General features: G+C 43.3%; 2 protein-coding genes across 5 annotated transcripts; both read left to right on the top strand.

The window, feature by feature from the left end:
* The first annotated feature begins 223 nt into the window (after positions 1 to 223).
* Positions 224 to 14,842, top strand: gpt (glutamic--pyruvic transaminase). 4 transcript variants are annotated; one of them, XM_076744352.1, is made up of 12 exons: positions 224 to 419; positions 4,359 to 4,545; positions 8,347 to 8,436; positions 8,645 to 8,753; positions 8,906 to 9,039; positions 9,683 to 9,926; positions 10,422 to 10,501; positions 10,595 to 10,731; positions 10,852 to 11,026; positions 11,270 to 11,425; positions 13,026 to 13,138; positions 14,696 to 14,842. In XM_076744352.1, exons 1-12 carry the CDS (start codon positions 385 to 387, stop codon positions 14,784 to 14,786), a joined length of 1,551 nt encoding a protein of 516 aa, XP_076600467.1. In that variant the 5' UTR covers positions 224 to 384; the 3' UTR covers positions 14,787 to 14,842. The 4 variants fall into 4 exon arrangements, with proteins under 4 accessions (XP_076600467.1, XP_076600468.1, XP_076600466.1 ...); XM_076744353.1 differs by lacking the exon at positions 224 to 419 and adding an exon at positions 3,637 to 3,812; XM_076744351.1 differs by lacking the exon at positions 224 to 419 and having other exon boundaries at positions 3,910 to 4,545.
* On the top strand, positions 632 to 2,688 carry fuz (fuzzy planar cell polarity protein). The gene has a single exon (XM_076744358.1). The coding sequence runs from the start codon at positions 765 to 767 to the stop codon at positions 2,067 to 2,069; it is 1,305 nt and encodes a 434-aa protein (XP_076600473.1). The 5' UTR covers positions 632 to 764; the 3' UTR covers positions 2,070 to 2,688.
* Positions 14,843 to 25,199: the final 10,357 nt, after the last annotated feature.

Raw genomic sequence — 25,199 nt, 5'->3', positions numbered from 1 at the left:
CAAAGTGTCGAGTAAACGTACTTGATTACTTTGTACTGTTCATCGTGATCAAAACAAAATACCTATCAATTTATCTGTCAATAATAATGATGCATGTTTAGTAGGCATACAACAATCATCAATTAATCATCAAATACTATTGATCAGAATGAGAAAACACTGGTAGCGTCCCTTGACAGCCTGTGACCATCCGATAGCTATTGGTTCAGCTCTCGCGAGAAGTGAACTCGCCGTTGTCAGCGTCCATATGAACAACGCTTCCGTGAGCTCCGGGGACTGAACCCAGGTCGGTTTTCTCGTCCCGCTCCTGTAGCTTTTACAACAGACCTCGTAAATCACAACTGCCGCTCGACCAGCCGAATGAAACCGCCCTCAGTTTGAAGAATGAATCATGGGACATCGTTACTGTGGAAACAACGGTAACTTCTTTTGTTAACCTAGCATGCCAAATACAGTTAGCCGACAAAAGCGCGTCGATATGAGCGAAGTACAGCCATGACAGACAGGTTTTCTGGTTTGTCTTTGTCGCTGTTTGTACCCGGTTCAGCCAGGTAAATGGTTTAAACGCTAACGTGATGCTAATGGCTCACCGTCACTGATGTAACGTTAACTCAACGCGAGAACCAGTTCTAACTGTTAGCTGGGCTCATTATACAATCAGTAAAATGAAAACCGTTAGTCGGCTGGCTCAATAATCCGTTGCAGCTAAAAAACGAGTCTGTTGACTGTGTACAGGAGTGACCCGCAGCTAGCTTAACCTCACGATGATGCTCCAGGACGGGTCAACACAGCTCCTCTGCCTCACATCCAGCAGCGGGGTTCCTCTTTTCACAAGAGGAGCCTCCAAACAGCTGCCTTTCTCTGTCATCGGCTCCCTGAACGGTGTTCACATGTTCGGGGATGGTCAGGGGGTAGCGTTGTCCTGCTGTGACACAGAAGGAGGGGGTAAGGTGGTGTGGAGAGTTTTCCAGGACAGCGTGATGCTCATAGCTGTGGCTGGAGGTGGTCAAGCTAGTGCAGGCAGCAGCAAAGAGGTGGAGATCCGTTTACAACGCCTCCTGGAGAATGTGTGGAACTGCATGGTGCTGGTGTTGGGGCAAGATGAGCTGGCCAACGTCAGGAATGTCGAGAGGCTTAAGAGGGACTTGAGGTCCTGCTTCAGCCTCATTGATCAGCTGTTGGAGGAGAGGCAAGAGGGCATCCTGGGTAACCTGACACACTCCGCTGATTCACTGCTGCCCCCTAACCCCACTCTTCTCCAAGAGGCTGTGGATGGCTTTGCTCAGTCCGCAGACAGTGAATTTGGCTGCCTCATCGTCCATGGGCGGATAGCTGCTGCAACTGAGAAGTGGTGGCGCTTAGCACCACAGGAAGTTGTGCTGCTGTCTGCTTTGCTGCGGTCCCTCTCGGCCTCTGGATCAGCCTCTTGTGATTACCCAGTTTTCCTTCCTCAGGGCAGCCCCACCGTGGCCCACCGCCTGCTCCGCTTCCAGCTGCTCCCTGGGGCAGATGTGTGCGTGCTGTGCGGCCCGACCCCCTCCCTGCACAAAGCCGAGACCACGCTGGTGGTCCGTTTCTGGACACCTCTGATGGAGACCCTGAGGGACTGCCTGGCTGTTGGAGAGCGCTGCTTACCAGGATCGGTATCCCTGCGGCCTGATGTGCTGGCACTTCTTCTCATCAACCGTGAAACCCGTCGCTCAGTCTCCTGTGTGCGGACCTCCACTAATCATCCACTTGGTGACCCTCCATTACCCTCTAAGGCCCGCTGTTGGGAGCTACTGAAGCTCTTCTACATCTTCAGCACGACTCGCTACTTCAGCCAGGAGGAGACTTTGTGTGTCTCCCCAGAGGAGAGGGCTCAGAGAGGCAACACCGAAGACTTTGTCTCTGCTTTCTCCCACCAGCCGCTGCACTGCTATCTAGTTACAGAAGAGTGCAAAAGCTATGGACTCCAGACACTGCAGCACCAGCTCTTTGTGCTTATCCCTCTGTCAGTGCCCACCTTTGCACTGCGTACGGTGGCAACACAGACACTCTCTGATATAATTACAGCCACTGGATTTTAACTGAACAGTTTACTCTGCTATGACATCTTATTTTTCAGGAAACTCACCATCCTTGACCTAATAATGTATTCATCTACAGATGAATCGCTGTAATATGAATTAGCTGCTGATATTTTGTCTTTTGACTGCAAACACATACATAAAATGACATGTTGACAGACCTTAAGGCATAAAAATGAGCTTCCATCTGTTGTAAAGACAGTGATTAAGAGACCACTGGTGAGAGATGAACAATAGAAAAGGATATCACTGTCTACTGACCAAAAATGTGATACTGATGAACACTTGAGACACTTGGAAATGTCAGCGTGGACTGCTTTGAGCTTTGTTTTCCATTGAAGAGATAAACACTGTTGCAGAATTGTGTCTAACCTCACTGGCTTCAAGGCTGTCCCTGTCACAGCCGTGAAAGCTGGTTAGACTGAACACTAACATTATCACTCAGATTGCACTGTGGTTTCAACATGTATCAGAGAATCATGTGAAAATGTAACTCGGGGATAAAGAAGTGCCTGCTGTTTGTTGTTTTGACTTGTTGAATTTCACTTCAGAACTGATTAAATTATTTATTTGTTTGCCCTAGTTTTAATCTTGAATACAGTTGGTGACTTTCCATGGGTCTTTGGATTACTGAGTGTTTTTTTTCACATTTTTCCTTAATGATAATTCTTGCATGATAATGATTGAACATTTGATTGCAAAACTTAATGACTCTGCAACTGCAGATGTGAGAACTATAAATCACTTGCCAAAAAGAAGCAAGTAATAGTAGTAGCATATGTAGTACTAGTAGTAGTATTTTAATTTAAATTCAAGTTCATACCTCAAACATTTTGTTGACAGCTATGAGGCACAGACCGTGGACACAAGGGAGTATATATGTGTGTTCAGCTTTAAGGGAAAAAAAAATGTAAATCATCTGGAAGGAATTATGTAACTCATACTTGCATAAAAAAAAAAAAAAACTTAAACTGGCTGTATTCACCACATAATACTATAATAGCAGCAGTGACTGTTGACAAAACACGCACCATTATTGAATGAATACTTTGTGCAAAGATAATTGCAGTGTTTTTGTGTTTATTCTAACTGCATTGATGACTTAAAGAGACTTATGGCAGTCCCACTGTTCAGTGTGAGGGCACAGTTACATCCCAGTGTGTAGTTTCTAAACACATACGTTCTGCTCTTCATGCTCATTTTGTGTATACAAGCTCCTGTCGGGGAGGAGAGTCTGTCAGACAAACTGGACATTTGCTACATTTCCACACCATCCCAGTTTAATCTGGGAAATGTGAAATATGAACCAGTGTAATTTCGGCCTGACCTTGTTTTTTCTGTCTGAATCAGCAACAGAGACACAAACCAATGAACTATTTGCCATTAGAAATATTCACTGAGGCCACTATGTGCAGATTTTTAGTGAAATTACAGCATTTCCAGGTTATTCTGATCGCACAGGTTAATACAAATGGTCTCAAAGGAATTTGCATTAAACCACCTCATCTCATAGAGGGGCTCCAGGCATGATAGGAGGAGCATTCCTGAGCATTTTGTTCACTGTGAACAATTGAGAGTCTCCTCCCAAACCGCATGGAGCACAAGTGGGACGCGGTGCGTGGAGCTCAGGCCAAGACTGGAAGCAGCACCAGGTTCGCTGGCTTCACATCCACCTGAGCCACGTCTTTCTAAAGTGGTCTCTGCTCAGAAACCGGAGAACCGAACACGGCTGCCAGCCTCACGGTGCGTAGGGTAGCGGGGTGGAGGGGGTGGGATAACGGTCGACATGAAGCCACACAAAGGGGAGGGATAGCTGCAGCGCTGGCATGTGTGCAGGAACAAACCCCAAAATTTCAGTGAGAAGTTTGATCAGTGTGGATGAGGCCAGAGTCTGAGGGAACATCTCGCTTTTTTGTTGTTATCACGGCTTTGTCGAAGCCTCGTTAGCGTTTCCACCTCTGATCGGTCCAAAGGTCTGAGCGCGTCCTCTGCTTTTAGGCGCGTGGTGCATTCACTTGCACAACTTTAATTTCACTCCACCCGAGTGAAGCAACCGGTGTGCTGCAGGTCGCTGTGCGACGCAGACGCTTTCAGAGTTACCCAACCCGCTGAGGGAAGGCAGTCTAACATGTCAGCCACACGGATGCAGCTGCTGTCAGCCAGAAACGTCCGGCTTTTAAGCCGCGGCCGAAGCGAGCTGTTTGCCGGTTGCAGCGGAGCGCAGCGGGCCGGCGGTGGTCCCAGGGTCCGCTCACTGACCTCTCCCCCTCTGTCCTCCTCTCCCGGCAGAGCTTTATCGAGTCTGAGTGCGACGCGGCGCGGGCTCCCCAAGGAGAAAATGACCGAGAATGGAGTGACCTCCCGGGCCAAGGTGCTGACCATCGACACCATGAACCCCACGGTGAAGAAGGTAGAGTACGCGGTGCGGGGGCCCATCGTGCAGCGGGCGGTGGAGCTGGAGAAGGAGCTCTCTGAGGTTCGTACAATAGGCCGTCTGCTCCATGGACCATCACTTATCTGTGTGTTTTATGTTTGTCTTTCATTTCATCAGCCCGGCTTGTTTTGTTTGTCAGACTGTGGCACAATGCTGTGTGGCGTTTATGGACCACCATAAAAACCAGTCTGCCCACCATTTGTTATCAGAAGAAATGTAGCAGGCCCAACACACCTAACAGGTTAACAGGTTCAAAGTATCTTATCTCATCTTTACTGCACTTAAAGTAGAAGACTGGAGAGTTTTGGGCTGTTTTTTTTTGTGCTGAGTGTGAGTCCTGTCAGTTTCTGTCATTTACCACAGCTGCAGATCAGCAGGTTTCCTTTCCTGGTTATGTTCTTAGTTTGCTCATCTAAACATTATCTGTGTTATCACTCGCTGTGCTCCTCACGCACCCTCTTTTTCAAAGTCCATCAGTTAGTCAGTAAATCCTGACTTTTAATATGTCGCAAACAGTGAACTGGTGTGATCCAGATATTTCTCTTTGTGGCCATTCTTCATGTTACTCAGTTGTTTTTTTTCACCCTTCTCCCTTGTGTATAAACCACAGTTGCTCATGGAGACATCCTCAGTGAGAGGTGAAAGTCCATAGTCTAAATCAGTGTTTTTCTGTCCTCTTAATATCTGTGGCTCCCTGTCTGACCTACTCATGATGCACATATCTGTTGCCTCACCTCACCTCCTGACAGTCTCAGTTCCCGGTTTGTCTTATCTGTCCCTTTAATACCTTTCATTTAACAGCCCTAGACAAGCATAAGACTGTTATCTTTAGTAATAAATGGTCTTCCCAGAAGTCTATATAAGTATCTATAATAGGCTCACAGCTCTTGTGTCCAGCATTTTAATTCATAGTATACATTGATGCTGGTTTCTATCCAAGATGTCAGTCCTTTCCTTAAATACCCGCCATTTGAGCTTTTCTCTATGCTTTTAAAGGCTCTGTCGGCTCCCTTCCTCTTGCGCCGTTTATGGTGATGTGGCAACCAGCTGTTCGTGTACAGAGCGCAGTCTGGTGTGAAAGGAGTCCTCTCTTGAGTGCTTTGCTCAGGAAGGGATGAGTTTGCGAACAGGTTCTTGCACAGGTGAAAGGCACAGCAACACGGGCCGGCAGGGACTGCGTAATGACAGTGGTGACCTTTTTTACCAGATGGCTCACCGCCGCCATAGATTTTATGTTCTGTTTGCTTTGCCCAGCGCTTATCCGCAGCTGACCCCACTCTATAAGATATTTATTTTCTTCCTGACCGAGCACAAGTTTGGTCAGGCGTTATTGAATTGATATTTGGATGTTCAAAAGGCAGAAGAAACTGCAGTGGGATTCAGCTGGTGAAAGCCGTTTTCAGGGAGGAATAATATAACAACCACACCTTGTACAATTGCATCACATTTCCATCTTTGCTCCCTGCAGACTTTGGTACAGTCTGCAGTACGAACTGAAGCAACAAACCACACTTTAATTGCTGGTCTTCGTCAAAACACATTCCACTTCATTTTTACAAACACCTCCCTTTCAGGCCGCGGTTTGGATGGCGTTGGATTACTTTGGGAAACAGGTCACAGGTCTCACTTTTGTCCGTGAATTAAACACAGCCTGTGATCCCCTGCTCCAGTTTCATGCACACCTTGTTTTTTGGAGCTGAGGTCTTCGCTCTTCACGTGTGGCACAAGTGCGGCCTTGTTCTTTCTGTTTCCCCTCCATGCTGAAGCTGCCTCGGCTGTTGTTCACAGCTTCATCAAACCGAGAATAAGAAACGAGACAGATTTTGAGCCAAATTACTGCGAACCAGTTAACAAGTGCACAGATAAAGGCTCCGCATGCAGCTCTGACATTGTGGTCTTTGTTTGTTTTAATGAGCAGCTCACTGTAGTGAAAGGGGACCTTTTGAGAGAGTCGCCATGGGGACAGACCATAGACACACAGGGCTAGATTATATCAAATTCTTTCCGGTAAATCTTTTCCATCGTAGGATCTATGAGGAGTTTGCCGTTGAAATGCATTGATCTGAATACAGACTGTATTTTCTTCGCTCTCTTTATTATCTGAACTTTATGCTCTGATTAATGTAGAAGAGCTTTCACTGTGTTACACCTTGAATGAAACGTTTCATTTGTAAAGAAGTTAAAGGAAATCCTGCCCGAGCTGTACATGATGAGCTCAGTTTCACCTCCTGTGGGAACACTGTTTGCTGGGCTGTTTTATCAGCGCTCAAAAACACAAAGCACAGGCCTTTCGAGCCCTTTCTCAGGAGCAGAGGTCAGTGTGTTTCGAAGAGAACCTCATCCTGTATGGGTGGTGCTTTTGACCTAAGGGGTGTTCACCCGGTGCGATGCCATTGGTCCAGACCGAGAGACGCCTCTAATATGTGACCAATGGGAGAGCCGGAGAAAGCTTCTTAAAATCTGGACTGGATTGGACAAATGAAACAAACAGATTGCTTTGATTTCCGCAGGGTGTCAGTTTGAGGTCCCACTTGCGGCCTCTCTGCAGTGTCACGCTGCTCCTAACATCTGCTGTAAACATGCCTGCCCGCCTTGCTGTTTGTGTTTCTGTCAGTGGCCTCAGCAGCTCAGGAGATCATCTTTCAGAAAAATCGTATCATTGGCTGGGGGACCGTAAATTAATACTTTTGCTTTCGTAATCCATTCTGCTAACTATTTGTGGCGTTCGGTTTCCTGCCGCTGTGCCGTCTGTGTGTATGTGTGTCAGGAGGTTAATAGTATCGGTAGGATAAGGTAGTTTGCACAGGTTTGCTCCAGTGTTGACACTTATTATCTGCATCAAGGCTGCTGCAAGTACAGTATGCAGAGCAACAGTTTGTACTAAAAGGGTGTTGGTCTATACTACAGAGCTGCAGTGTAAGCTCACTTATTAGTCAAGGTCTCCAAGTAGATTAGATGTAGTTTAGTGTAAAATGAAGTATGTGTGGGTGTGTGTGTGTGTGTGTGTGTGTGTGTGTGTGTGTGTGCGTGTGAAAGGAACAGAACAAAGTTAGCTTAGAGGATGAGCTTATGTAGCTCTCCTGAATAATCATGAAACAGTTACTTAATTGAAAAATGTGAAAATTAAAGCGGCTCTGTGGTATTTTTTTTAGTTGTGTTTACACTGTTTTTTTTTTTTGTATTTGTGTGTGTCCTTGAGGCCTGATAAACTTGTTTAATGCGTTTCCTTCCTCATAAAACATCCGAAGAGCCAATTTGGAAGAAGATGAACTCTGCTTTGTTTACATCCATGTTTGCTAGCTAGCAGTCTTCTGGTCCGTTGCCGTTGTTGGTGCAGCGCTGCCTTCATGTCCTTGTGTGCGAAATATTGTGCAAACAGGGACTCGCTCTTAAAAACATCGCTCCATGGTGCAATTAGTGGTCAAAAACTCCACAGGGTCTGTTTAAATGGTGCTCTCCTCTATCACAGACAGATGTTATTACCGACTAGCTAAATCAAATTAGCTAAAACGAGGAATGATTTAATTTAAAATGTGCTCTGAAGTACATATACAGCGTGTTTTAGTACTGGAGGAGCACAGATCCTGCTGTACCCCTTCATTTATTCTGCACACACTGAGTCCAGACGGCCCAACATTTGTGACAGGCAAGCAACATGATACAGAAGGGACAGTACAGCTAATTGCCAATTTGAGCTTGGTGGATATTTTAACTTCCACTATTTCTTTATACACTCCGGTGCAGGAAAGTCATATCAATATTGTGTTTCTTGTGCACGAGGTGAACAGATTCTCTCATTGTTTGCTTCTAATCACCTCTGTATGCTGTGTTTGTCCTCTGCAGGGAATGAAGAAGCCTTTCGCTGAGGTCATTAAGGCCAACATCGGTGATGCGCATGCTATGGGCCAGCAGCCAATCACTTTCTTCCGACAGGTCTGCTCCTAAGCCCCCCTTCCCCCAATCTCTCGTCTAAATATAGCACTTCCCCTCTGACTTCTCAGTTTCTATGGAACTGATTTCTTCCTCCTTAACTAACTTGGTGTCAGTCATTTTTTTCCTCCTGTCTTGTGCGGTAATCCGTGCAGGATTTTTTCATGTTGTCCCTTCCACCCTTTATATTCACACCTCTCTTTATTTCAAGGTCTTGGCGCTCTGCTCCTACCCTGAACTGCTGAATGACAGCACATTCCCAGAGGATGCTAAAAGTAGAGCACGACGCATTCTGCAGTCCTGCGGAGGCAACAGTATGGGTGTGTATAAGTGTGTGTGCCCTCTGTGCAAGCACTATAATCTCTTTATAACCCCAGTTGCTAATTATTACCTTTAGTCTCAGTGTACACTCCTTGTTTAAAGCTTTAACATGTCACGCAACTTACACTGTCTCCATATGAATCTCCCTCAGGCGCCTACAGTGCCAGTCAGGGCATAGACTCTGTGCGTCACGATGTGGCCCGCTACATTGAGCGAAGGGATGGCGGCGTGCCCTGCGACCCAGACAACATTTACCTCACCACAGGGGCCAGCGACGGCATCGTGGTACAAATCACTGCTCATCTGTTAAACTGACTTTGTCCCTGTTGTGCATTTAAACACGCAAGTCATAAAACCTCTCACTCCAGAGGTAATGAGTTAAAGTTACCTGATGATCATTTTGCGGTGAATTTATTTACAGCGTTGAGTTGAAAAAACAGATGTACTTTGCAGTGAGCCGTTCATCGAGTTCTCTTTTTTAAAGGACACATCACACAAGCTGCAACTCGCAGGAAAACAAATACCCGTGAGAACAAAGAGCAGCATCTATTCAAGAGCAACAAGACCAAAAAAGAGCTGAAATTAGATCACTGATGCCCAAACATTTTGGCATTAGGCCAGGTGTTCTCCAGTCACGTCCTCTTGTCCTGCTCTGTCTGTGAGCTGTCTGTCTGAGTGATGCTTTCTTTTCATGGAGATTCATTTGAAATGGTTTGTAGAGTCCTGACGAGTTACAGCTGTCCAACCGAAAGGCAAACATTTGAGAAAAGACAGAAAAATAAAGCAAAATCGTGTACAGCAGGAGTATTGTTTGTTTTCTATCTTGCTGCTCATCTCCTGCAAGAACCCCTTCAGGTGACCCCCAAACTACTGAGCTGGATCATGTGGCCTCATCAGACTGATTCCATCTTTCTCAACCTTTTTTTAGACCATGCTGAAGCTGCTGGTGTGTGGCGAAGGCGCGACCCGCACCGGCGTCATGATCTCCATACCTCAGTATCCCCTGTACTCGGCCGCGCTGGCCGAACTGGGCGCCGTGCAGATCAACTACTACCTTAATGAGGAAAAGTGCTGGAGTCTGGACAACAGCGAGCTGCAGCGCTCTGTGGATGAGGCCCGGCGCCACTGCAACCCCCGAGCCCTGTGCATCATCAACCCTGGAAACCCCACTGGTAGAGTTTTATCAAATTTATTTTTGTCTGTTAGTATTTGTCACACACATTAAATCGTCTCATTCACAACTCTACATAATCAAGGTGCTCTTACAGCTTTATGTACGTTGCTGATTTAGTCACAGATGATTTGGCTGTAAATTTAATAGTTTACATATTTAAATGGATTATTTGGGGTCATTTTAAGAAGTATAGATGGACAGAGACAGGAAAGATGGGGGAAAAGGATATTAAAAATGACAACAACAATAAAAACTTCAGCTGGGGAAGTGGCAGCAGTATGGTACACATCCTAAACCACTATGTGCATAAGCATGCCCAGGAGTTACGCTACTTAAAATAAAATCCTGTCTGCATCATTTTGTCTCCTCCTCAGTTAGCACTTTTACCATACAGTCCATGCACTAACTTAAAAAGAGCCACTAGATGGCAGCAAATGGACACAACTGCCTGCCAGATCTCCATGTCAAACCCTTCCCTCCCTCTCGCTCACAGGTCAGGTTCAGAGCAGACAGTGCATCGAGGATGTGATCCGATTTGCAGCAAAGGAGCGTCTCTTCCTCATGGCTGATGAGGTACCGTCTCTGCATCTCTTTTAACTTCCACCTGCTTTCTTGTTTTCTGCTCACACGTGACCGTCTGTCGTTCTGCTGTCTGCCGTCTCCCAGGTGTACCAGGATAACGTGTACGCCGATGGCTGTCAGTTCCACTCCTTTAAGAAGGTCCTGTTTGAGATGGGGCCAGAGTACTCAAACACGGTGGAGCTGGCATCTTTCCACTCTACCTCCAAGTGTTACATGGGAGAGTAAGTCATGTTACTTTCATGCTGGGATAAACCCGACAGAAATATAAAAATAATGTTCTTTCTTATATATATTTTCTGTCCCACCACTACATCACATCCTAAAGTCTTCTCTCCTCTTAGGTGTGGCTTCCGCGGAGGCTACATGGAGATCATCAACATGGACGATGAGGTGAAGGCCCAGCTGACCAAGCTGGTGTCTGTCCGTCTGTGTCCTCCCGTTCCTGGACAGGCTCTGATGGACCTGGTGGTCAACCCTCCGCAGCCTGGAGAACCCTCGTACGACAACTTCATCAAGGTGCACGGTCGACGTCCCACAACCCTCGTTTACTTGCAGTCGGGACAAATGAATCAATACACCGATATTCCACATGATGAAAGCTGCTTTACAACATTTTTACCTGCTAGCAAAAGTAACTTATGAGAATCCCTGAGTGGCCATGGCCTCGTGAGGGTGTGAAATGATCTTGTGTGCAGTAACATCTCCCTTTGGTTTACTTTATTCTCTCTCTGTTCTGCATGTTCTCCCCCTCCCCTCCAGGAGCGCACAGCCACCTTAAGTGCCTTAGCAGAGAAGGCCAAGCTTACGGAGCAGGTTCTCAATACTGTGGAAGGCATCAGGTGCAATCCTGTGCAGGGTGCCATGTACTCCTTCCCTTGCATAACCATCCCTGAAAAGGCCATCAAAGAGGCCACGGTCAGTCCTTCATCTACTCTTTTAAATGTTTCAGTGATTCAAGTTTGACCGTATTGTTGCCTCAAGGAAATTACATTGATTAGGAGCAGCGAAAAGAGAGGAACAAAATAAATGTTACAGTTATAAAAGAATTTTTCTCATTAATGTTCTGCTTATTATTGGGCCACTTCTCCGTCGACCCACTCATGTTCCACTGACTGGCATTAAACACCCGCTCCATTGAAAGTTTTTACCCTCACTGACATGTCCGTGGGGTGTTCTTTATATGCTAAGAGACATAGCGGGAGCGAAATAAGCAGTCAACACCGTGGCTGAGCATTTCCACTTTGCAACTGCAGCAGATCACTGACAGAAACGTGCATTCAGACAGTCAGGGTTTCATACTTGTCATACCAACAGAACCTGCTGGCCTGTGCAGTTCATTCTTCAGGATCGGTAACATGCGTGCCTGAATTACTCCTATGTGTAGCGTTCCACAGCGAGCAAAACTGACAAGCAGAGGTTTGTGTGTTTGATGAGCGGAGTTGAAGGTGATGAACTTTAAATCCGCATTTCATGCTCTACGCAATATGCTGGATTAAATAACCGTTTAACAAGGTTCAGTACACTGTGCCTCCACCTCCCTGTTTGCTAAAGGGAACAAATGATTTCCAATAGCTTGTGGTTTCAATTCTGTCCCGAGGTTGACTGCTCACCAGGAATTTCAGGGAGGGCGGATGAGCCGAGCTGAGAATCTGATTAGCCTTCCAGAGGATAAGGTCAGAGTAAAGCTGACCTACTGACACCTCATCAATCCCAGTGACTCCGCTCACCATCTTGATCACACAGTTGCGGCGCTGCTTTGTTTCTGTGCTCTTCTTTCTCCCAGAAACCCCCGTGAAGATGGAGCTTCTTTAGCAGCGCTCTCGCCAGCACTGCCATTGGCAGTTTAAATGGAGCTGCAGCGCGACCCATTGAGCTCATTCTTGATCTCTATACTCAGCTGATTCTAAGGCCAGGACACTTTAAAGAAGGTTTTACAAATGCTTTTGATCCAGTGGAAATGAGATGCACTTGAGATTAATTGGACCTCAAATCGCTACTCATCCCTTTTTGTTTGATTTACATCAACCTTCAGTTATCTTTATACTAAAACAATTGGAATGAAATTATCTTACACAATTATCGCAGTAAAAATTAATTAACTTGAAGAGTTTTTTAGGAGTTTTTTTCCTGAAATGTAGCACTATATCGTTATGATTAGTGCAGGAATGGACTGTTGGTTACAAAGAGATGCTCAGTTGAGCTGTTTCTGCTTTCATTTGGGCCAATTCTGCTGTAAGTGGATTTGATTTTCTACAAATTGAAAATCCTTAAGTCCTAAATCAAAAACACAGTGCGGTGGAAGAAAAATGACAAAGAAAGCAGCTCTGCGGGAACGCGGCAAGAAAGTACACACAGTACTTATAGTACGAAGGGTGTACTGTGAGTCACAGTGTCCTGTTACAAATATAGCTTATAATCGCAGAAGATTTCTGTGATTATATACTTGAAACAGCCCCATTCCACCAGAATATTAAACTTCAGATGGAACCATAATGTTGCTTTTCCTCCCTGTTAGGACAACGGTCAGCAGCCAGATATGTTTTACTGCATGAAGATGCTGGAGGAGACGGGGATCTGCCTCGTACCTGGGAGCGGCTTTGGCCAGAGGGACGGAAGCTACCACTTCAGGTACAGACCACCTCTACACACATCTCCACTCTAGAGCTGCAGCGGAGAGTTGTTTCATTACTGATGAATCTGCAGATTATTAAAACAGTGAAAAATGCTCCAAATGCTGCTCGTGCCAAAGCCAAGTCCGTTATTCAGCGGCATTTTTGCTGAAAGAAATATTGAAAGATGATTATCAAAATTGTTGCTAATTAATTTTCTCTTGATTGATTAATAAACTAATCGTTCCAACTCTTGGCCTTGGCCAAAGTGTCTCTGCTCATTCCTTTGTTGGAAAATAAATGTGGATTTAATATTAAAGCCCCTCCCAGACATCCATCTTCTTATGTCAGACTGATGTTGGCCTCATGTCTGGCGCAAAAGTCACGACAGCGTGTCACTACATTGGACCTGGTCACATTTTGTGTTCCCTTTAAACAAAGTCTGAACTGAATGATTAACAGCTGCAACGTTAAACATGCAGAGAGAGAGAGCGACATGTGACTTATCAACTCATAAGATCACTTTAGTAAATGTATTATTCTATCTACATGCCTCATGAACAAAGGAAACACACTCAGATTAATTAAAAGCCTGACTCCAAAAAAGTTGGCACTCTGTGTAAAAGGTAAATAAAAACAGAGCAGTCAAGTGTTCCTGAGTCCATGTAGGAACATCCTTTCTACCATCATGTGTTCACAAAGTGGTGAACCTCGCTCCACCCTCGTTTCTGAACACCTGAGCCTTTCCACGATGCCCCTTTCATTCCCAATCATGATACTCTCACCTGTTACCAATGAACCTGTTTACCTGTGGAATGTTCCAAACAGGTGTTTTTGGAGCATAGCCTGTCGTAGGAGAGTCCTGAACCCTTTCCTTTCCCAGTAACAGACATGCTGTATTTGCCCTCATCTGCTGCCTCAAATAGAGCAACAAGGCCAGCCAGTTCTAGCAAAGGCAGCGATAGAGATATGTAGGTTTTCTATGCAGGTTAGCATGTGGAATTTAGAAAATCACAGGTCAAGATGTCAAATTTTACAGCATCCAAATTTTCTTGGAATTCGGGTTGTATGAAACACTAAGAAAGATCCGGTTTTAAGTGGCTTCACATATCAGATCAGCCTATAGAAACTACAGTCTTTCCCTGTAGTTTTTCATTCATGCAAACTGCACGAGAGTCCCAACTTAACGTCCTGTCAGTCACTGCTTGTACACTGTCGGATATTACAAAACAGGCCGTTCCATTAATGGATGAAACAGATGCAGACGTGTGTCAGTGGCTTCATTGTGAAATACTGCACGAGCATTGTGGCTCTTTCTGTAAATGTCCTGTCATTATGAATGAAGCATCACCGTGAAGTCTGAATGCCAAAAAGGAGTCACAAAAAGGGCTTTAATGGAAGTGTTTTGTAAGTTGCTTCCTACTTTAATGCACTTTTTGCAGTCTCTTGATTTATAGAATGGCTTTTTAAAATGACTCTTATGTGATTCCTTCCTAACCTTTAACTCTTAGCCAAAACACCTGCTGTCACATTCATTGTTGCCTCCCTTTCCGCCCCCCCCCCCCCTCCCTCCCAGAATGACCATCCTGCCACCGAAAGACAAGCTGGAGATCCTGCTGAACAAAGTCAAGGAGTTCCACCACAAGTTCACTCAGCAGTATTCTTAAATTCCCACGTCTGTCCCTCCGTCCTCAAAGGGAGGAGCTCAGCAACCACAACAAAAGAGAACTCAGCCAATCAGAATCGATCTGACAGTAATAAGTGCCTTTTCTACGGCGGCTCCGGTGGTCTCTGTGATGACGCACTTCAGCCTCTACGACTATCTCATGGGGACATTCGCAGGCGGCGCGCAAGGCTCTGCTTTGTGTTTGAAAACAAAACTGGATATGAAGAAATTAATTCAACGAAAACTGGTTTCACCTTGTGTGTGCGTGTGTGGTTTCAGCTTTGAAGGATGTACAGTATGTACTGCAGCGATGTGTATTTGTGAATGTGAGAGATAGACTGTCTGTGTGAATACCGAGCTTGAAGAAAAAGAGTTTGACTGAAGGAAAAGTGATGCTGCTTAAAACCTTGAGTAGAACTGGTTAAAATATTCCATTCGTGCAGGCGGTACGTGAAGGAGAATATGCAGAAAAGTCCCATTTGCATGATGATTCAGAGATGATTTTGTAGAATTCAAATAAATGTAAACAGTCTGTATTTTGTCCTTTTATTTTGAAAAGAGCTGTCAGCTGTTTTGAGTTTATATTAAAAACCAATTGTTCATTTTCGACCATGAACATTTTTGTAAATCTTCATACTTTCACGAACAATAGTTTGACACTGGAAAAGAAACTAAAACTCTTTTCTAGAGATATTTTGTGCCTTTCAAACATTTCAACTTCAGTGAAACATAGAAGTGCAGCGTTTAGACGTTTTCCATCACTGCATTCATCACACTGTTTAAGGCCAAAGGAATATTTCACTCAGAGTGTTTCTCATCTGAGATAACAGGAGGGTTAACTGTTTAAAGTGAGACTGTAATGTTTGACAGAAAAAAATGCTCTTTCCCTGTTGTTAAATTCATAAGCAATGAAAGGCACCCTTGCTCTATTCATTACCTTCAGGGATTTTGCTGCTACAGCCTTCTTTAGCAAACCTTTGATTGAAATTGCTGATATTACTGACTTTACAACCTTTATGTCAGGCTGCTGGTGCTGCTGTTACACTACATTTTACCACACCTCATAAAAAAATAAAAGTTTTAGTTGTATTATTACAACAGTAACCCGAAAGCTGTAAGCTAAACATGGCATATTATCCCCTTCTACTGTACAGTTGAGGTGAACATGTTTAGCATTTATTACATCAATGCACATTTATAAGTGTATTCAAGTACACACAGAACATTGCCATTCATTTTGAGTTATGTTTCCAAATCCAACCTCTTGTTTTAGTCTCCACCAACTCCTGAGGGAAATATTTGTCTCTTTGGCAAATAAAGGCTCCACCTCCAGGCTCTTTAGCTGCTCCACCACGTACTGTTCGGTGCTGGGCAGGTATCATCCAGTGGGGTTATTGGAAGGATTGTGGGATTGTTTTAATTATTAGTATTTGATGAAGTTGAAAGATGAAGCTGTGAAACCAAAACAAGCTACACTTTAAAGCACCATAAGTGGAGGCAAACTGCAGGTTAGTGATAAATGTCTGTGAGTTTGTCACTGAATGCAACCCCTCATACAGTCATCTGATCTATTGATTAGTGCAGCTTTAAAGCAACAGACTGAAATAAATAAATAAATAAATAAAAATTTAGTGTACTATTATCCTGAAACGCCACTCGTGACCTCAGCGGCTGCTGTTCAGTAAAAATTAAATACTGGCAGTCGCTGGTAATTAAAGCAGTCTACAGATCAAAATAGATAAATATTCAACAGGCTTTTATTGTTTGTACAAGATGAATGCGGCGGTCAAAAATTACTCGCTAAACCAATTTAAGGAGTAACTCATTAGGTGTCACTAAACTCATAATTAGCTTAGTGATGTAGACATTTGATTTCCACTCCTGCATTAAAGGGTGAGGTTGCTCCCTGGACATCTCTCACACATACACACACACTCACACACCTGTGAGATGGCCAGCTGTCTGCACACTGCTGAAACTGTCACCTCTAATAATGATGTTGTTCAGGTTGATTTCAGGATTTTTAAAAAAAGGCTGTACGTGTAGATACCACAACTGCCTTTAATCTGTCATCTATTTTATTGCCTAGTATGCAGCTTCCGAGCAAACCGGATGATGGATGGTACTGCAGATTATGTGTGTGTGTGTGTGTGCGTGTGTGTGGGTGTGGGTGAGGTACAGAGATTGAAAGACTATGTATAAAGTGTGTTAAAGTGAAGCATGTAGTTTGAAGGTGTTTTCTGCTCTCTTCCTCTCTACTCCACAGTGGCTGTCAGCTTTAATTATCTTTGACAATGAGCCTCCTGAATCCTAATTATACTGAGCCTTGTCTTTCCTGAAGCTCCTCACCATTCACTCCAGCAGCATGACGCGCTCACACGTTCCAGTCCTCTTCACCCTAAATTAATTGGGTTTTTTTCCCTTCCTCTCCTGACATCTTTTGGGAATCAAAGGTCGTCATTAGTTCGGGTGAGGATGTAGGGCGACAGAGAGACAGTCATGCATCAGACAGCAGGGCTGTCATGTGGCCCTCCTGTCCCGACCGGTCTTTATTCACTGTCTCATATGAGGAGATTCATATGACTGACATGAACAGCTTACTGAGACTCCGTAGCATTTGTCAATTGACAGCTATATTGTGGTCATTATTCTGTATGTGTGGACAGTGACGACAATGAGAGTCTTTGAGTTGGTCCAAGTTTTAAATTTGGCTGGCATTTAGCTTGGAAATGAAAGGTGATTCCATGGAAAATGTCACAAGACTCACACCAAAGGTATTCGATATCTTAACTCTTAATTAATGCTTTACACTTAAACTGTTCAGCTAGAGTTTATCATTAAAATGGAGAACTAGAACCAATTTAACAGAGAAGCTGTCCACACATCTTCCTCTGATATACCTGTCAGGGGGTGATACTAAAGAAGTTGTGTGTTTGTGGGGTAAACACAGTGAGCAGTAATTGTGTGAAACGGCTGCTTTCTGCAGTGGTCAGCCTTAAAAGCAATGAACGACCAAACAAATGCTGCAGGATTACAAAAATACTGAAATCGTGAGTCCAGCTTCCCCAAATGCACCTCAGACATTTTCCTTTTGGCCCTCTGGGGGAAGCGCAACAAGCTAAACACAATCTTGTAATATTAAGTTGTAAAACTGCAACCCTGCATCCTAAAAATAATGTTTGGATATTACTTAATTGTTTTCGTAATTATGTGGTGGTGAGAACGTAATCGCAGTCTGGATTACATTCAGAGACGACGCTTCTTTGAGTGAGTGAAACACTGTAAAACTGTGACACCAGAATCCAGACTCCTTATACTTAGGCAATAAAAGCACTTTGGCTAAGATTAAGGACAGATTTTGGTTAAATGTTTCAGGTCACTCTTTGTATTTTCTGCATTGAAACAGACCATGAGCTTCCCTAAGATTAGCACGTGTTGTCAGTGCCTTAACAAAACCAGAAAAAAAGCTGAATAATGCTGTAGTTTCTACAAGGAGATGGCAATGTGTTGTTAGCACACTTTTCCTTATGAATGCCAGTCCATTATTGTTTTTCCTTTCAACTCTGTTTTGGTCTCCACCATTTTCCGAGGGGACTATCTGTCTCTTTAGCAGCTTAAGGCTTATTTTCTGTTTGATGCTGCTGAGAAAGTGAACATTTGTATTTTCTATCTTTTTTTTTTTTTGAGGGCAGTAAAACCAAAACAAGTAAAAAAAAAAAGAGGCTAAACGCTGCAGAGGTTGATGTGGCTCCATCACTACGAGCGACAAAATATTGATTAAAGCAGCTTTAATGAAGATTTAAATCCTGCCGCCTTCATACTGTCAGGAACATGTGGATGGAGAATTTGTTCAATCAGCCTCATAGCTGGTGGTTATTTTTACTTAAAAACATGCATCTGGTTAAACATGGGGGTCAAGGATTGACGCTGGAATAAATCTTGCCATGATTGAAATTTTTGGAGTGTGTATTTTGTTTCTTTGAATCAATTTGAGGCTTTATTGTGTCGGGAGGACTCATACAGCTTGGTGTCAGGTAAAATATGTCTGTGATTTCCTAAATTTCTCAAGGCCCTCACACTTATTTTTCCGTGAGGCCAACCTCACCGATGTAGCAACGAGGAAGTCTGAAAAAAACCCAGAAGTACAAAATTATCCAGGTCTGTTTCTTCCGTCCTGCAATGTTATCATTACGCTGCAACTTAAATGTGCTGTAGATGGAACAGATGCATTTTGGGAAGTGTCAGAGGACGCATCAGCATCCAATCAACAGCTGCATTGTTTTCCTGAAGGTGACATATGGTTACCACTTGAGCTTGAGCTATACTCATTATGCTGAGCACAGTGATTTGCTTTTAGTTGTTGTGTAATTGCAGATCTGAGGAAAGAAAGAGACGTCTGCTTCCTCTGTCATGTGATTGGTTGTTTCTGAATGCAAGTCTGATTTTTGTCCATGTAACATTAAATTTTTCCTTATCACATCACCTACTTTTTTGTCTCTCTTTTCTGTTCGAATCGCTCACATAAACTCAAAAACTGCAACAACAGCTTTAGGTTAGGAGGACGTGGACACACCAACCTGCAGAATATTAAAGTGATATTTCCACATTTTGAGAAATACACTCGCTTTTCATAGCTTTCATGACATATATCCATAAAAACTCTCATATACGTCATTATTTGTCCATAGGGCTATACTGCCAGAGGCCAGTTACTTTAGCTTAGCTTAGCAGAGAGCCTGAAAACCAGAGAAACAGCTGACCAAGCTAACCAAGGGTAACAAAATCCACCTATCAGTACTACTAAAGCTCACTATTTAACATGTTATATGCATCAAAATTCATTAAAAACTTTGATCAGGTGTCAGACAACCAGCACTGACTGCTGGAAGTTACTCCCAGATATAATCCGAGAAAATAGTTCCGGTCCCACAAATAGCCTGGTACACGACCTCCCCTAAAACACAGCTACACGTTTTTTATACAAATTAAACAAACAAGATCAAACGTGCTAATTAGTTAGCGTTAGAGCTGCTTGCATGCAGATTTTGTTGTCTTTTTGACTGAGCCAGAGTGACTGTTTCCCCTTGTTTACAGTCGTTGTGCTAAGCTAAGTTACGCTAAATACCTTAGCTTAGCACAAGTAGCCTTAGTAGTCTTTAATGGATATGTGATGGCCTGTTCTCGTGAAGGCTGTACATTAAGTGTGGAACGATTCTTGACCTTGGAAACAGTCATTTCACCAAAACAAACAAACTCTTTCACAGGACAAAAAGATTCAGTTGAAAGTTCTGGAAAATGTTAGCAGACCTTTTTTTTTTGTCAAATCTGACATGAATTTTATAGAACATATTTAATGCATTATTGAATGTTTTCACTTACTCATTGAGATTAAGAGGCACATGTTCAAAAAAAAAATCTCAAAACTAACAAAATAAATCACTTGAATATGATGACAGGGCCTCATCATTTGTTGTCAATATTCAGTGGTGAGTTCACTGTCTGGTATTTTCTTGAACACTACGGGCATTATAGCGCATATAGGATAATAAGTGGGGTTTTTATTTGATATTTGCAGCCGTTGTCCTTCTAAAACACAGGTTAAGGTTACCATTGGTTCATTTTCAAGTTTAACCTCTACAACATGTGAACAGGTCATTCACATGATGCACACAAGTCAGTAAATGGAGAAGGGCAGGGAAAAAGAAAACAGCGAGAGGGAGGGAGTGATGATACAGAGATTGGGTGATAAATCTTGTTCTGATCAGGTTTCTCTGGTGCCCTCACACCTCAGTCTCTTTCTTGGGGTAATTAATCAATCCCAGACTGGAGGCATTGATCGGCCTCTTGCGGCCCTCGGTATGTTTACACTCCTCGATTGTATTTGCCACTAAGCCTCTCGCTGCCGCTCAATCTCATCGGCAGAAAATGTGACACTCCACCCTCTGATGCCATCAGCGAAACGGTGCATCGATTGACATCTCCATGAAAATCAATCTACTTATTCTTTTTTTGTTGCATGGGGGATTTGGTTTTGTTATAATCCTTTGTTGTAATCCTGTATTCCAGGTTGCAATGTGTAAAGTTTTATCAGGAGCAATCAAAACACTTCTGGGATGCAAGGACGAACATTTCCTCGAAGACAGTTACACAAACTGCCAAACAAGTAGTTTCATTTATGTGTTTCTCACAAATATAAAGCCATAAAAGACCATTTTAACCAGTTACATTGACCCTTTAAATAGGTGTGTTTTGGTTTGTCTGCCTGTCCTCAGGTTGCTTCCTGAATCAGGAGAGGAAGAAGCCTGTTTCCAAAAAAGTAGTCACGCTGTGTAAAACATAAATAGAAACAGAATGAGATGATTTGCAAAACACTGAAACCCATATTTAATTAAAAATAGCACAAAGGCAACACATCAAATGTTGAAACTGAGAAATTTCTTCTTCTTTTTTAAAATTCTATCCTCATTTAGAATTTGAAGCCAGCAACATGTTTCAAAAAAGTTGGGACAATGGCAACAAAAGACTGGAAAAATGCTAAAAGAAAACAGCTGGTGGAACATCTCAGTTAATTAGGTGAACTGGCAACAGGTGAGTAACATGACTGGGTATAAAAAGCCTCCCAGAGAGGTTAGGCTTTCTGAAGTAAAGATGGGGAGGGGGTTCACTGGTCTGTGATAGACTGCACTGGCAAATAGTGCAAAAATTGTAAAGGGTTTGGGGATTTCATTGTCTACAGTACATAATGTCATTAAAGGATTCAGAGAATCTGAAGAAATCTCCGTACACAAGGGACAAGGCCCAAAACCAAGCCAAGTAGAAGACGTCTCTTTCAGGGAAGGTCTTGCTGATTTCAGCAAGATGATGCCAAACCACATTCTGCACATGTTCTAACAGCATGACTCCATAGTCAAAGAGTCTGTGTGCTAAACTGACCTGCCTGCATTCCCAACTGTGAAATGTGACAAAGGGGACCCTGAATTGCTGAGCGGCTGAAATTGTACATCAAGCATGAATGGGAAATCACTCCACTTTCTAAATGGCAGCTGTTTGTCTCGTACAGAAAGTACAATGCGTACAGAGTGTTGTAAAAGGACGGGGGTGATGCATTGAGAAAAATTTCCTACATTTTTGCACTATTTGCCAGTGCAGTCTATCACAGAGGGGTGAACCCCCGCCCCCCATCTTTACTTCTGAAAGACTCTTTTCATACCCAATCATGTTACTCACCTGTTGCCAGTTCACCTAATTAACTCTGAGACGTTCCACCAGCTACTTTCTTTTAGCATTTCAAATGTTTTCCAGTCCATTGTGTCCATTGTCCCAACTTTATTGAAATGCGTTGCTGCCATTAAATTCTAAATGAGGACATACTTTTCAGAAACAATGACATTTCTCAGTTTCTACATCTGATATATTGTCTTTGTGCTATTTGTAATTAAGTATGTGGTTTCAGTGTTTTGGAAATCATCACATTTTACACAGCGTCTCTACTTTTTAGGAACGTTTTTTTTGGTTGTACATAGATCCTAAAGTAAGTTCATCACTCACTGAAGTCACTGGTTTATGAAGCCATGTCCATCTCCTGTCCACCCTCTGACACTGCACTACACTGATCTTCTCTTTGCCACTTCTTATATTTCTGCTATTAGCATGACTTTCTATAACGTTACTGAACCTCTCACAGGATGCAACCCATGATTCAACATCTTATTCACAGTCTGCATGTGAGCGATGACGTGTTTGGCCCTGAGCCCCTGCTGGAGGACAAGAGGAGGCCGCAGAGGAAAACATGATATTTTAATTGAATTAGTAACATGAACTAGTGCTGTTACACTTGCTGATATGTAAACTGTAGCAGTCAGCGGTGTTGTTCCACCCATTGAGTCGGTACAAATTAAAGGACAACTAACAGAAATCAGAAAGATTTGAACTAGTTTTTTTTTGCAGTACATGACAAGCGTTTATCACAGGGTTTAAATTGCAATGGATGCATCTCTTGATGATGCTGAGTAGTTTCTGTGTGAGGTCACACATTAAAGTTGTGTGCAAAAGCCTAATTAATAGCCATGTGATGTGTTTTACCTGTATTTTAACATGGTATATTCAGAAAGAGAAGCAAAATGGAAAAATTAGATGCTCTGGTGACATTACTGGAAAACCAGCAATATAACTGATGTCTGAGATGGATTTTATCTGCTCTGTTCTGTCTATAATTGAAACCCTAAACCTCATTTTCACAAAACAGTTGAAAAAAAAACCAAAAAACTGTCTTTGCTGTGAGATTATTTGAACCTAGTTCAAACAGAAATTACCTTGTGGCAATAATTTTCCAAAAATGAGTGTGAAACATCTTGAAACATGAAAGAAGTAGGAAAGCTGCTTTGTTTGATTTGGAACAGGTGATACATGATTCTGCAAAATACCTGAAACAAGATGATTTGCATGAAATGTTCTTGCTGCATTGCCAGTTCTTTCACTGGTTTTCAGAGAAGTAGAACTTGGTGGCTCAGTAAAAGGACATTTTGCAGTGTGTGCTGTAAGAGTGGGTTGGAGCATTAATGCATCTTATGTCTCGAAAAACAAGATTTGTACCTGGCTAAATAAAGGAAAAATGAAATGAAAGCACAGGACAATCGCACTATGGCCTGTTTTTATGAAGTTCAGAAACTTCCCTGAGGGAGGCGCTAGAATATCCACAGCCAAAAGTCTTTCCACTCTGCATCTCTGTATTATTCTCAAGTGTAATCTATGAATTCTCATCCAGGAGCGCTTTGATTTTTTTTCTTCACAAAGCTGTGGATAATCTCCGGGTTTTATCTGAATCTTCTGATCTGAATCCTTCCCTCACGTGGAAAGCAAAGCATTAACTGTACGTGTATTTTGAGCGCGTATTCAGTGCTTTTACTCCTTCACAGATCAGAATTAGGTGAACAGTCCAGACAAGAGCAGAGTACAGTGAGAACAATCCCTCACACACTGTTAGAAGAATGAAAAGAACAGCAGCACCTGACACAAGGACACGCACACAAATCAAAATAAAGGCTTTTAAAGTACTTGCTCGTCTGTCAGCTGGAAGCAAATAATGAAGTCAAACAAAACAATCAACAATCACACCTTGATTTTCACTTGAATGAAAAGCCCTGTTCTCCGGTATGAAACTGAAGTCCCACCCTGGATGATTGTGATTGCTTCTCCATCTTAAATACAGTACAGGCGCAGCTTTGAGTGGGTGGTGTGGTAACGCATTCTGTTATCCCCCTCCTCCCCCCCGCTGAGCTGTACTGTTGAGCCCAGCCTTTTCTGCGGAAAAGAAAAACAAACAGTCAAATTCAGAAAAAGCCAGAAGGTGTGAGAAGTACTGAGGGACGTGCATCTTATCGCTGCCTGGCACACATGGTGTTTCATCAGTTGATAAACACTTGGGGGTCAACAGTCACATAATATTTCTGTTTATACTCCTGGCTGGTAATGAGAGGTCCATTCAGTTTCCTTCCCATTCACCACATAGACTGTTTGACAAACCTGTCTCAGCTTTGATTGCCATAACCGCAATTGAACCCTGCTTAGCCACTCCGGTCAGGCTACATAAATGGCATACATATTTCATGCAGCATCACAGTTATCTGACAAAGGGATTTTTTTTTTTTTTTATTCTTGCAGTGAATTGAAATCGCGCCTCATATTTCATTAGACACTCGGAAAGCCTCCGGTTTGTGGTCAGATGGGCCGTATGTTTTATTCATGTCCTCCGAACATCTGCTTGTCCGGATGTCAAAAATCATCAGGCTCCCACAGGACTCCTGCCCGACTGGTTGTAAATGAACTCCAGAGTCGAGGCTCAAAACAACCTGTCAGGGCTTTCCAGCACCAGAGGAACCCTTCAATACATCAGCGGAGGTGAGCTGAGTAACTAAGATCTTGTGCTGGAAATAAGTGATGAACGTCAACGTTGGACACACGTGAGGTTTTTCAGAACAGGAATAAATAAATGTGCGCTCTGATTCAGTTGGTTGGTGATGCTGTGAGAAGCTTTCTAATACGAGTTGCGTCCTCTTCCCACAGCTTTCGGTGGATTTTGACACTGCTGTTCGCTCTGGCTCCTGGTCGACAAGTCTCCCTGAGTCACTGGAGGCTCGTGCCAACTGGAGGGAAAGAGCCTGACCACTAACAAGCGCTCACTGACTCATGGCCGCCACAGTATGTCCCACTGTGTTCCTGTGTGTGAGAGAGAGTGTGCATGTGTGTCTTTATATACTACTCTATTATATACTATTCTATTTCTCACTTTGCACCCATCCCACAGAAAATGTGTGGTCTTTTAGAAATGATAATGCAGTTTAGCTCACATGCGGCGCCCTCCAAAACTCACCTGTGACAACGGTGCATGAATAAAATAAAACAAAATGAAACTGGG

This window comes from Chaetodon auriga, chromosome 12, assembly GCF_051107435.1.
Source record: "Chaetodon auriga isolate fChaAug3 chromosome 12, fChaAug3.hap1, whole genome shotgun sequence".
NCBI classification, from domain to species: domain Eukaryota; kingdom Metazoa; phylum Chordata; class Actinopteri; order Chaetodontiformes; family Chaetodontidae; genus Chaetodon; species Chaetodon auriga.
The sequence above is the reverse complement of the archived record's forward strand: the minus strand, read 5'-3'. Positions and strand labels throughout refer to the sequence as shown.

Bases quoted from the DNA above. Each gene is read 5' to 3' on its own strand.
- fuz (XM_076744358.1), top strand. From the start codon at position 765: ATGATGCTCCAGGACGGGTCAACACAGCTCCTCTGCCTCACATCCAGC.
- gpt (XM_076744351.1), top strand. From the start codon at position 4,198: ATGTCAGCCACACGGATGCAGCTGCTGTCAGCCAGAAACGTCCGGCTT. The intron at 8,437-8,644 runs GTCTGCTCCTAA...CTTTATTTCAAG, and splicing joins CAATCACTTTCTTCCGACAG to GTCTTGGCGCTCTGCTCCTA. The intron at 11,027-11,269 runs GTGCACGGTCGA...CCTCCCCTCCAG, and splicing joins CGTACGACAACTTCATCAAG to GAGCGCACAGCCACCTTAAG.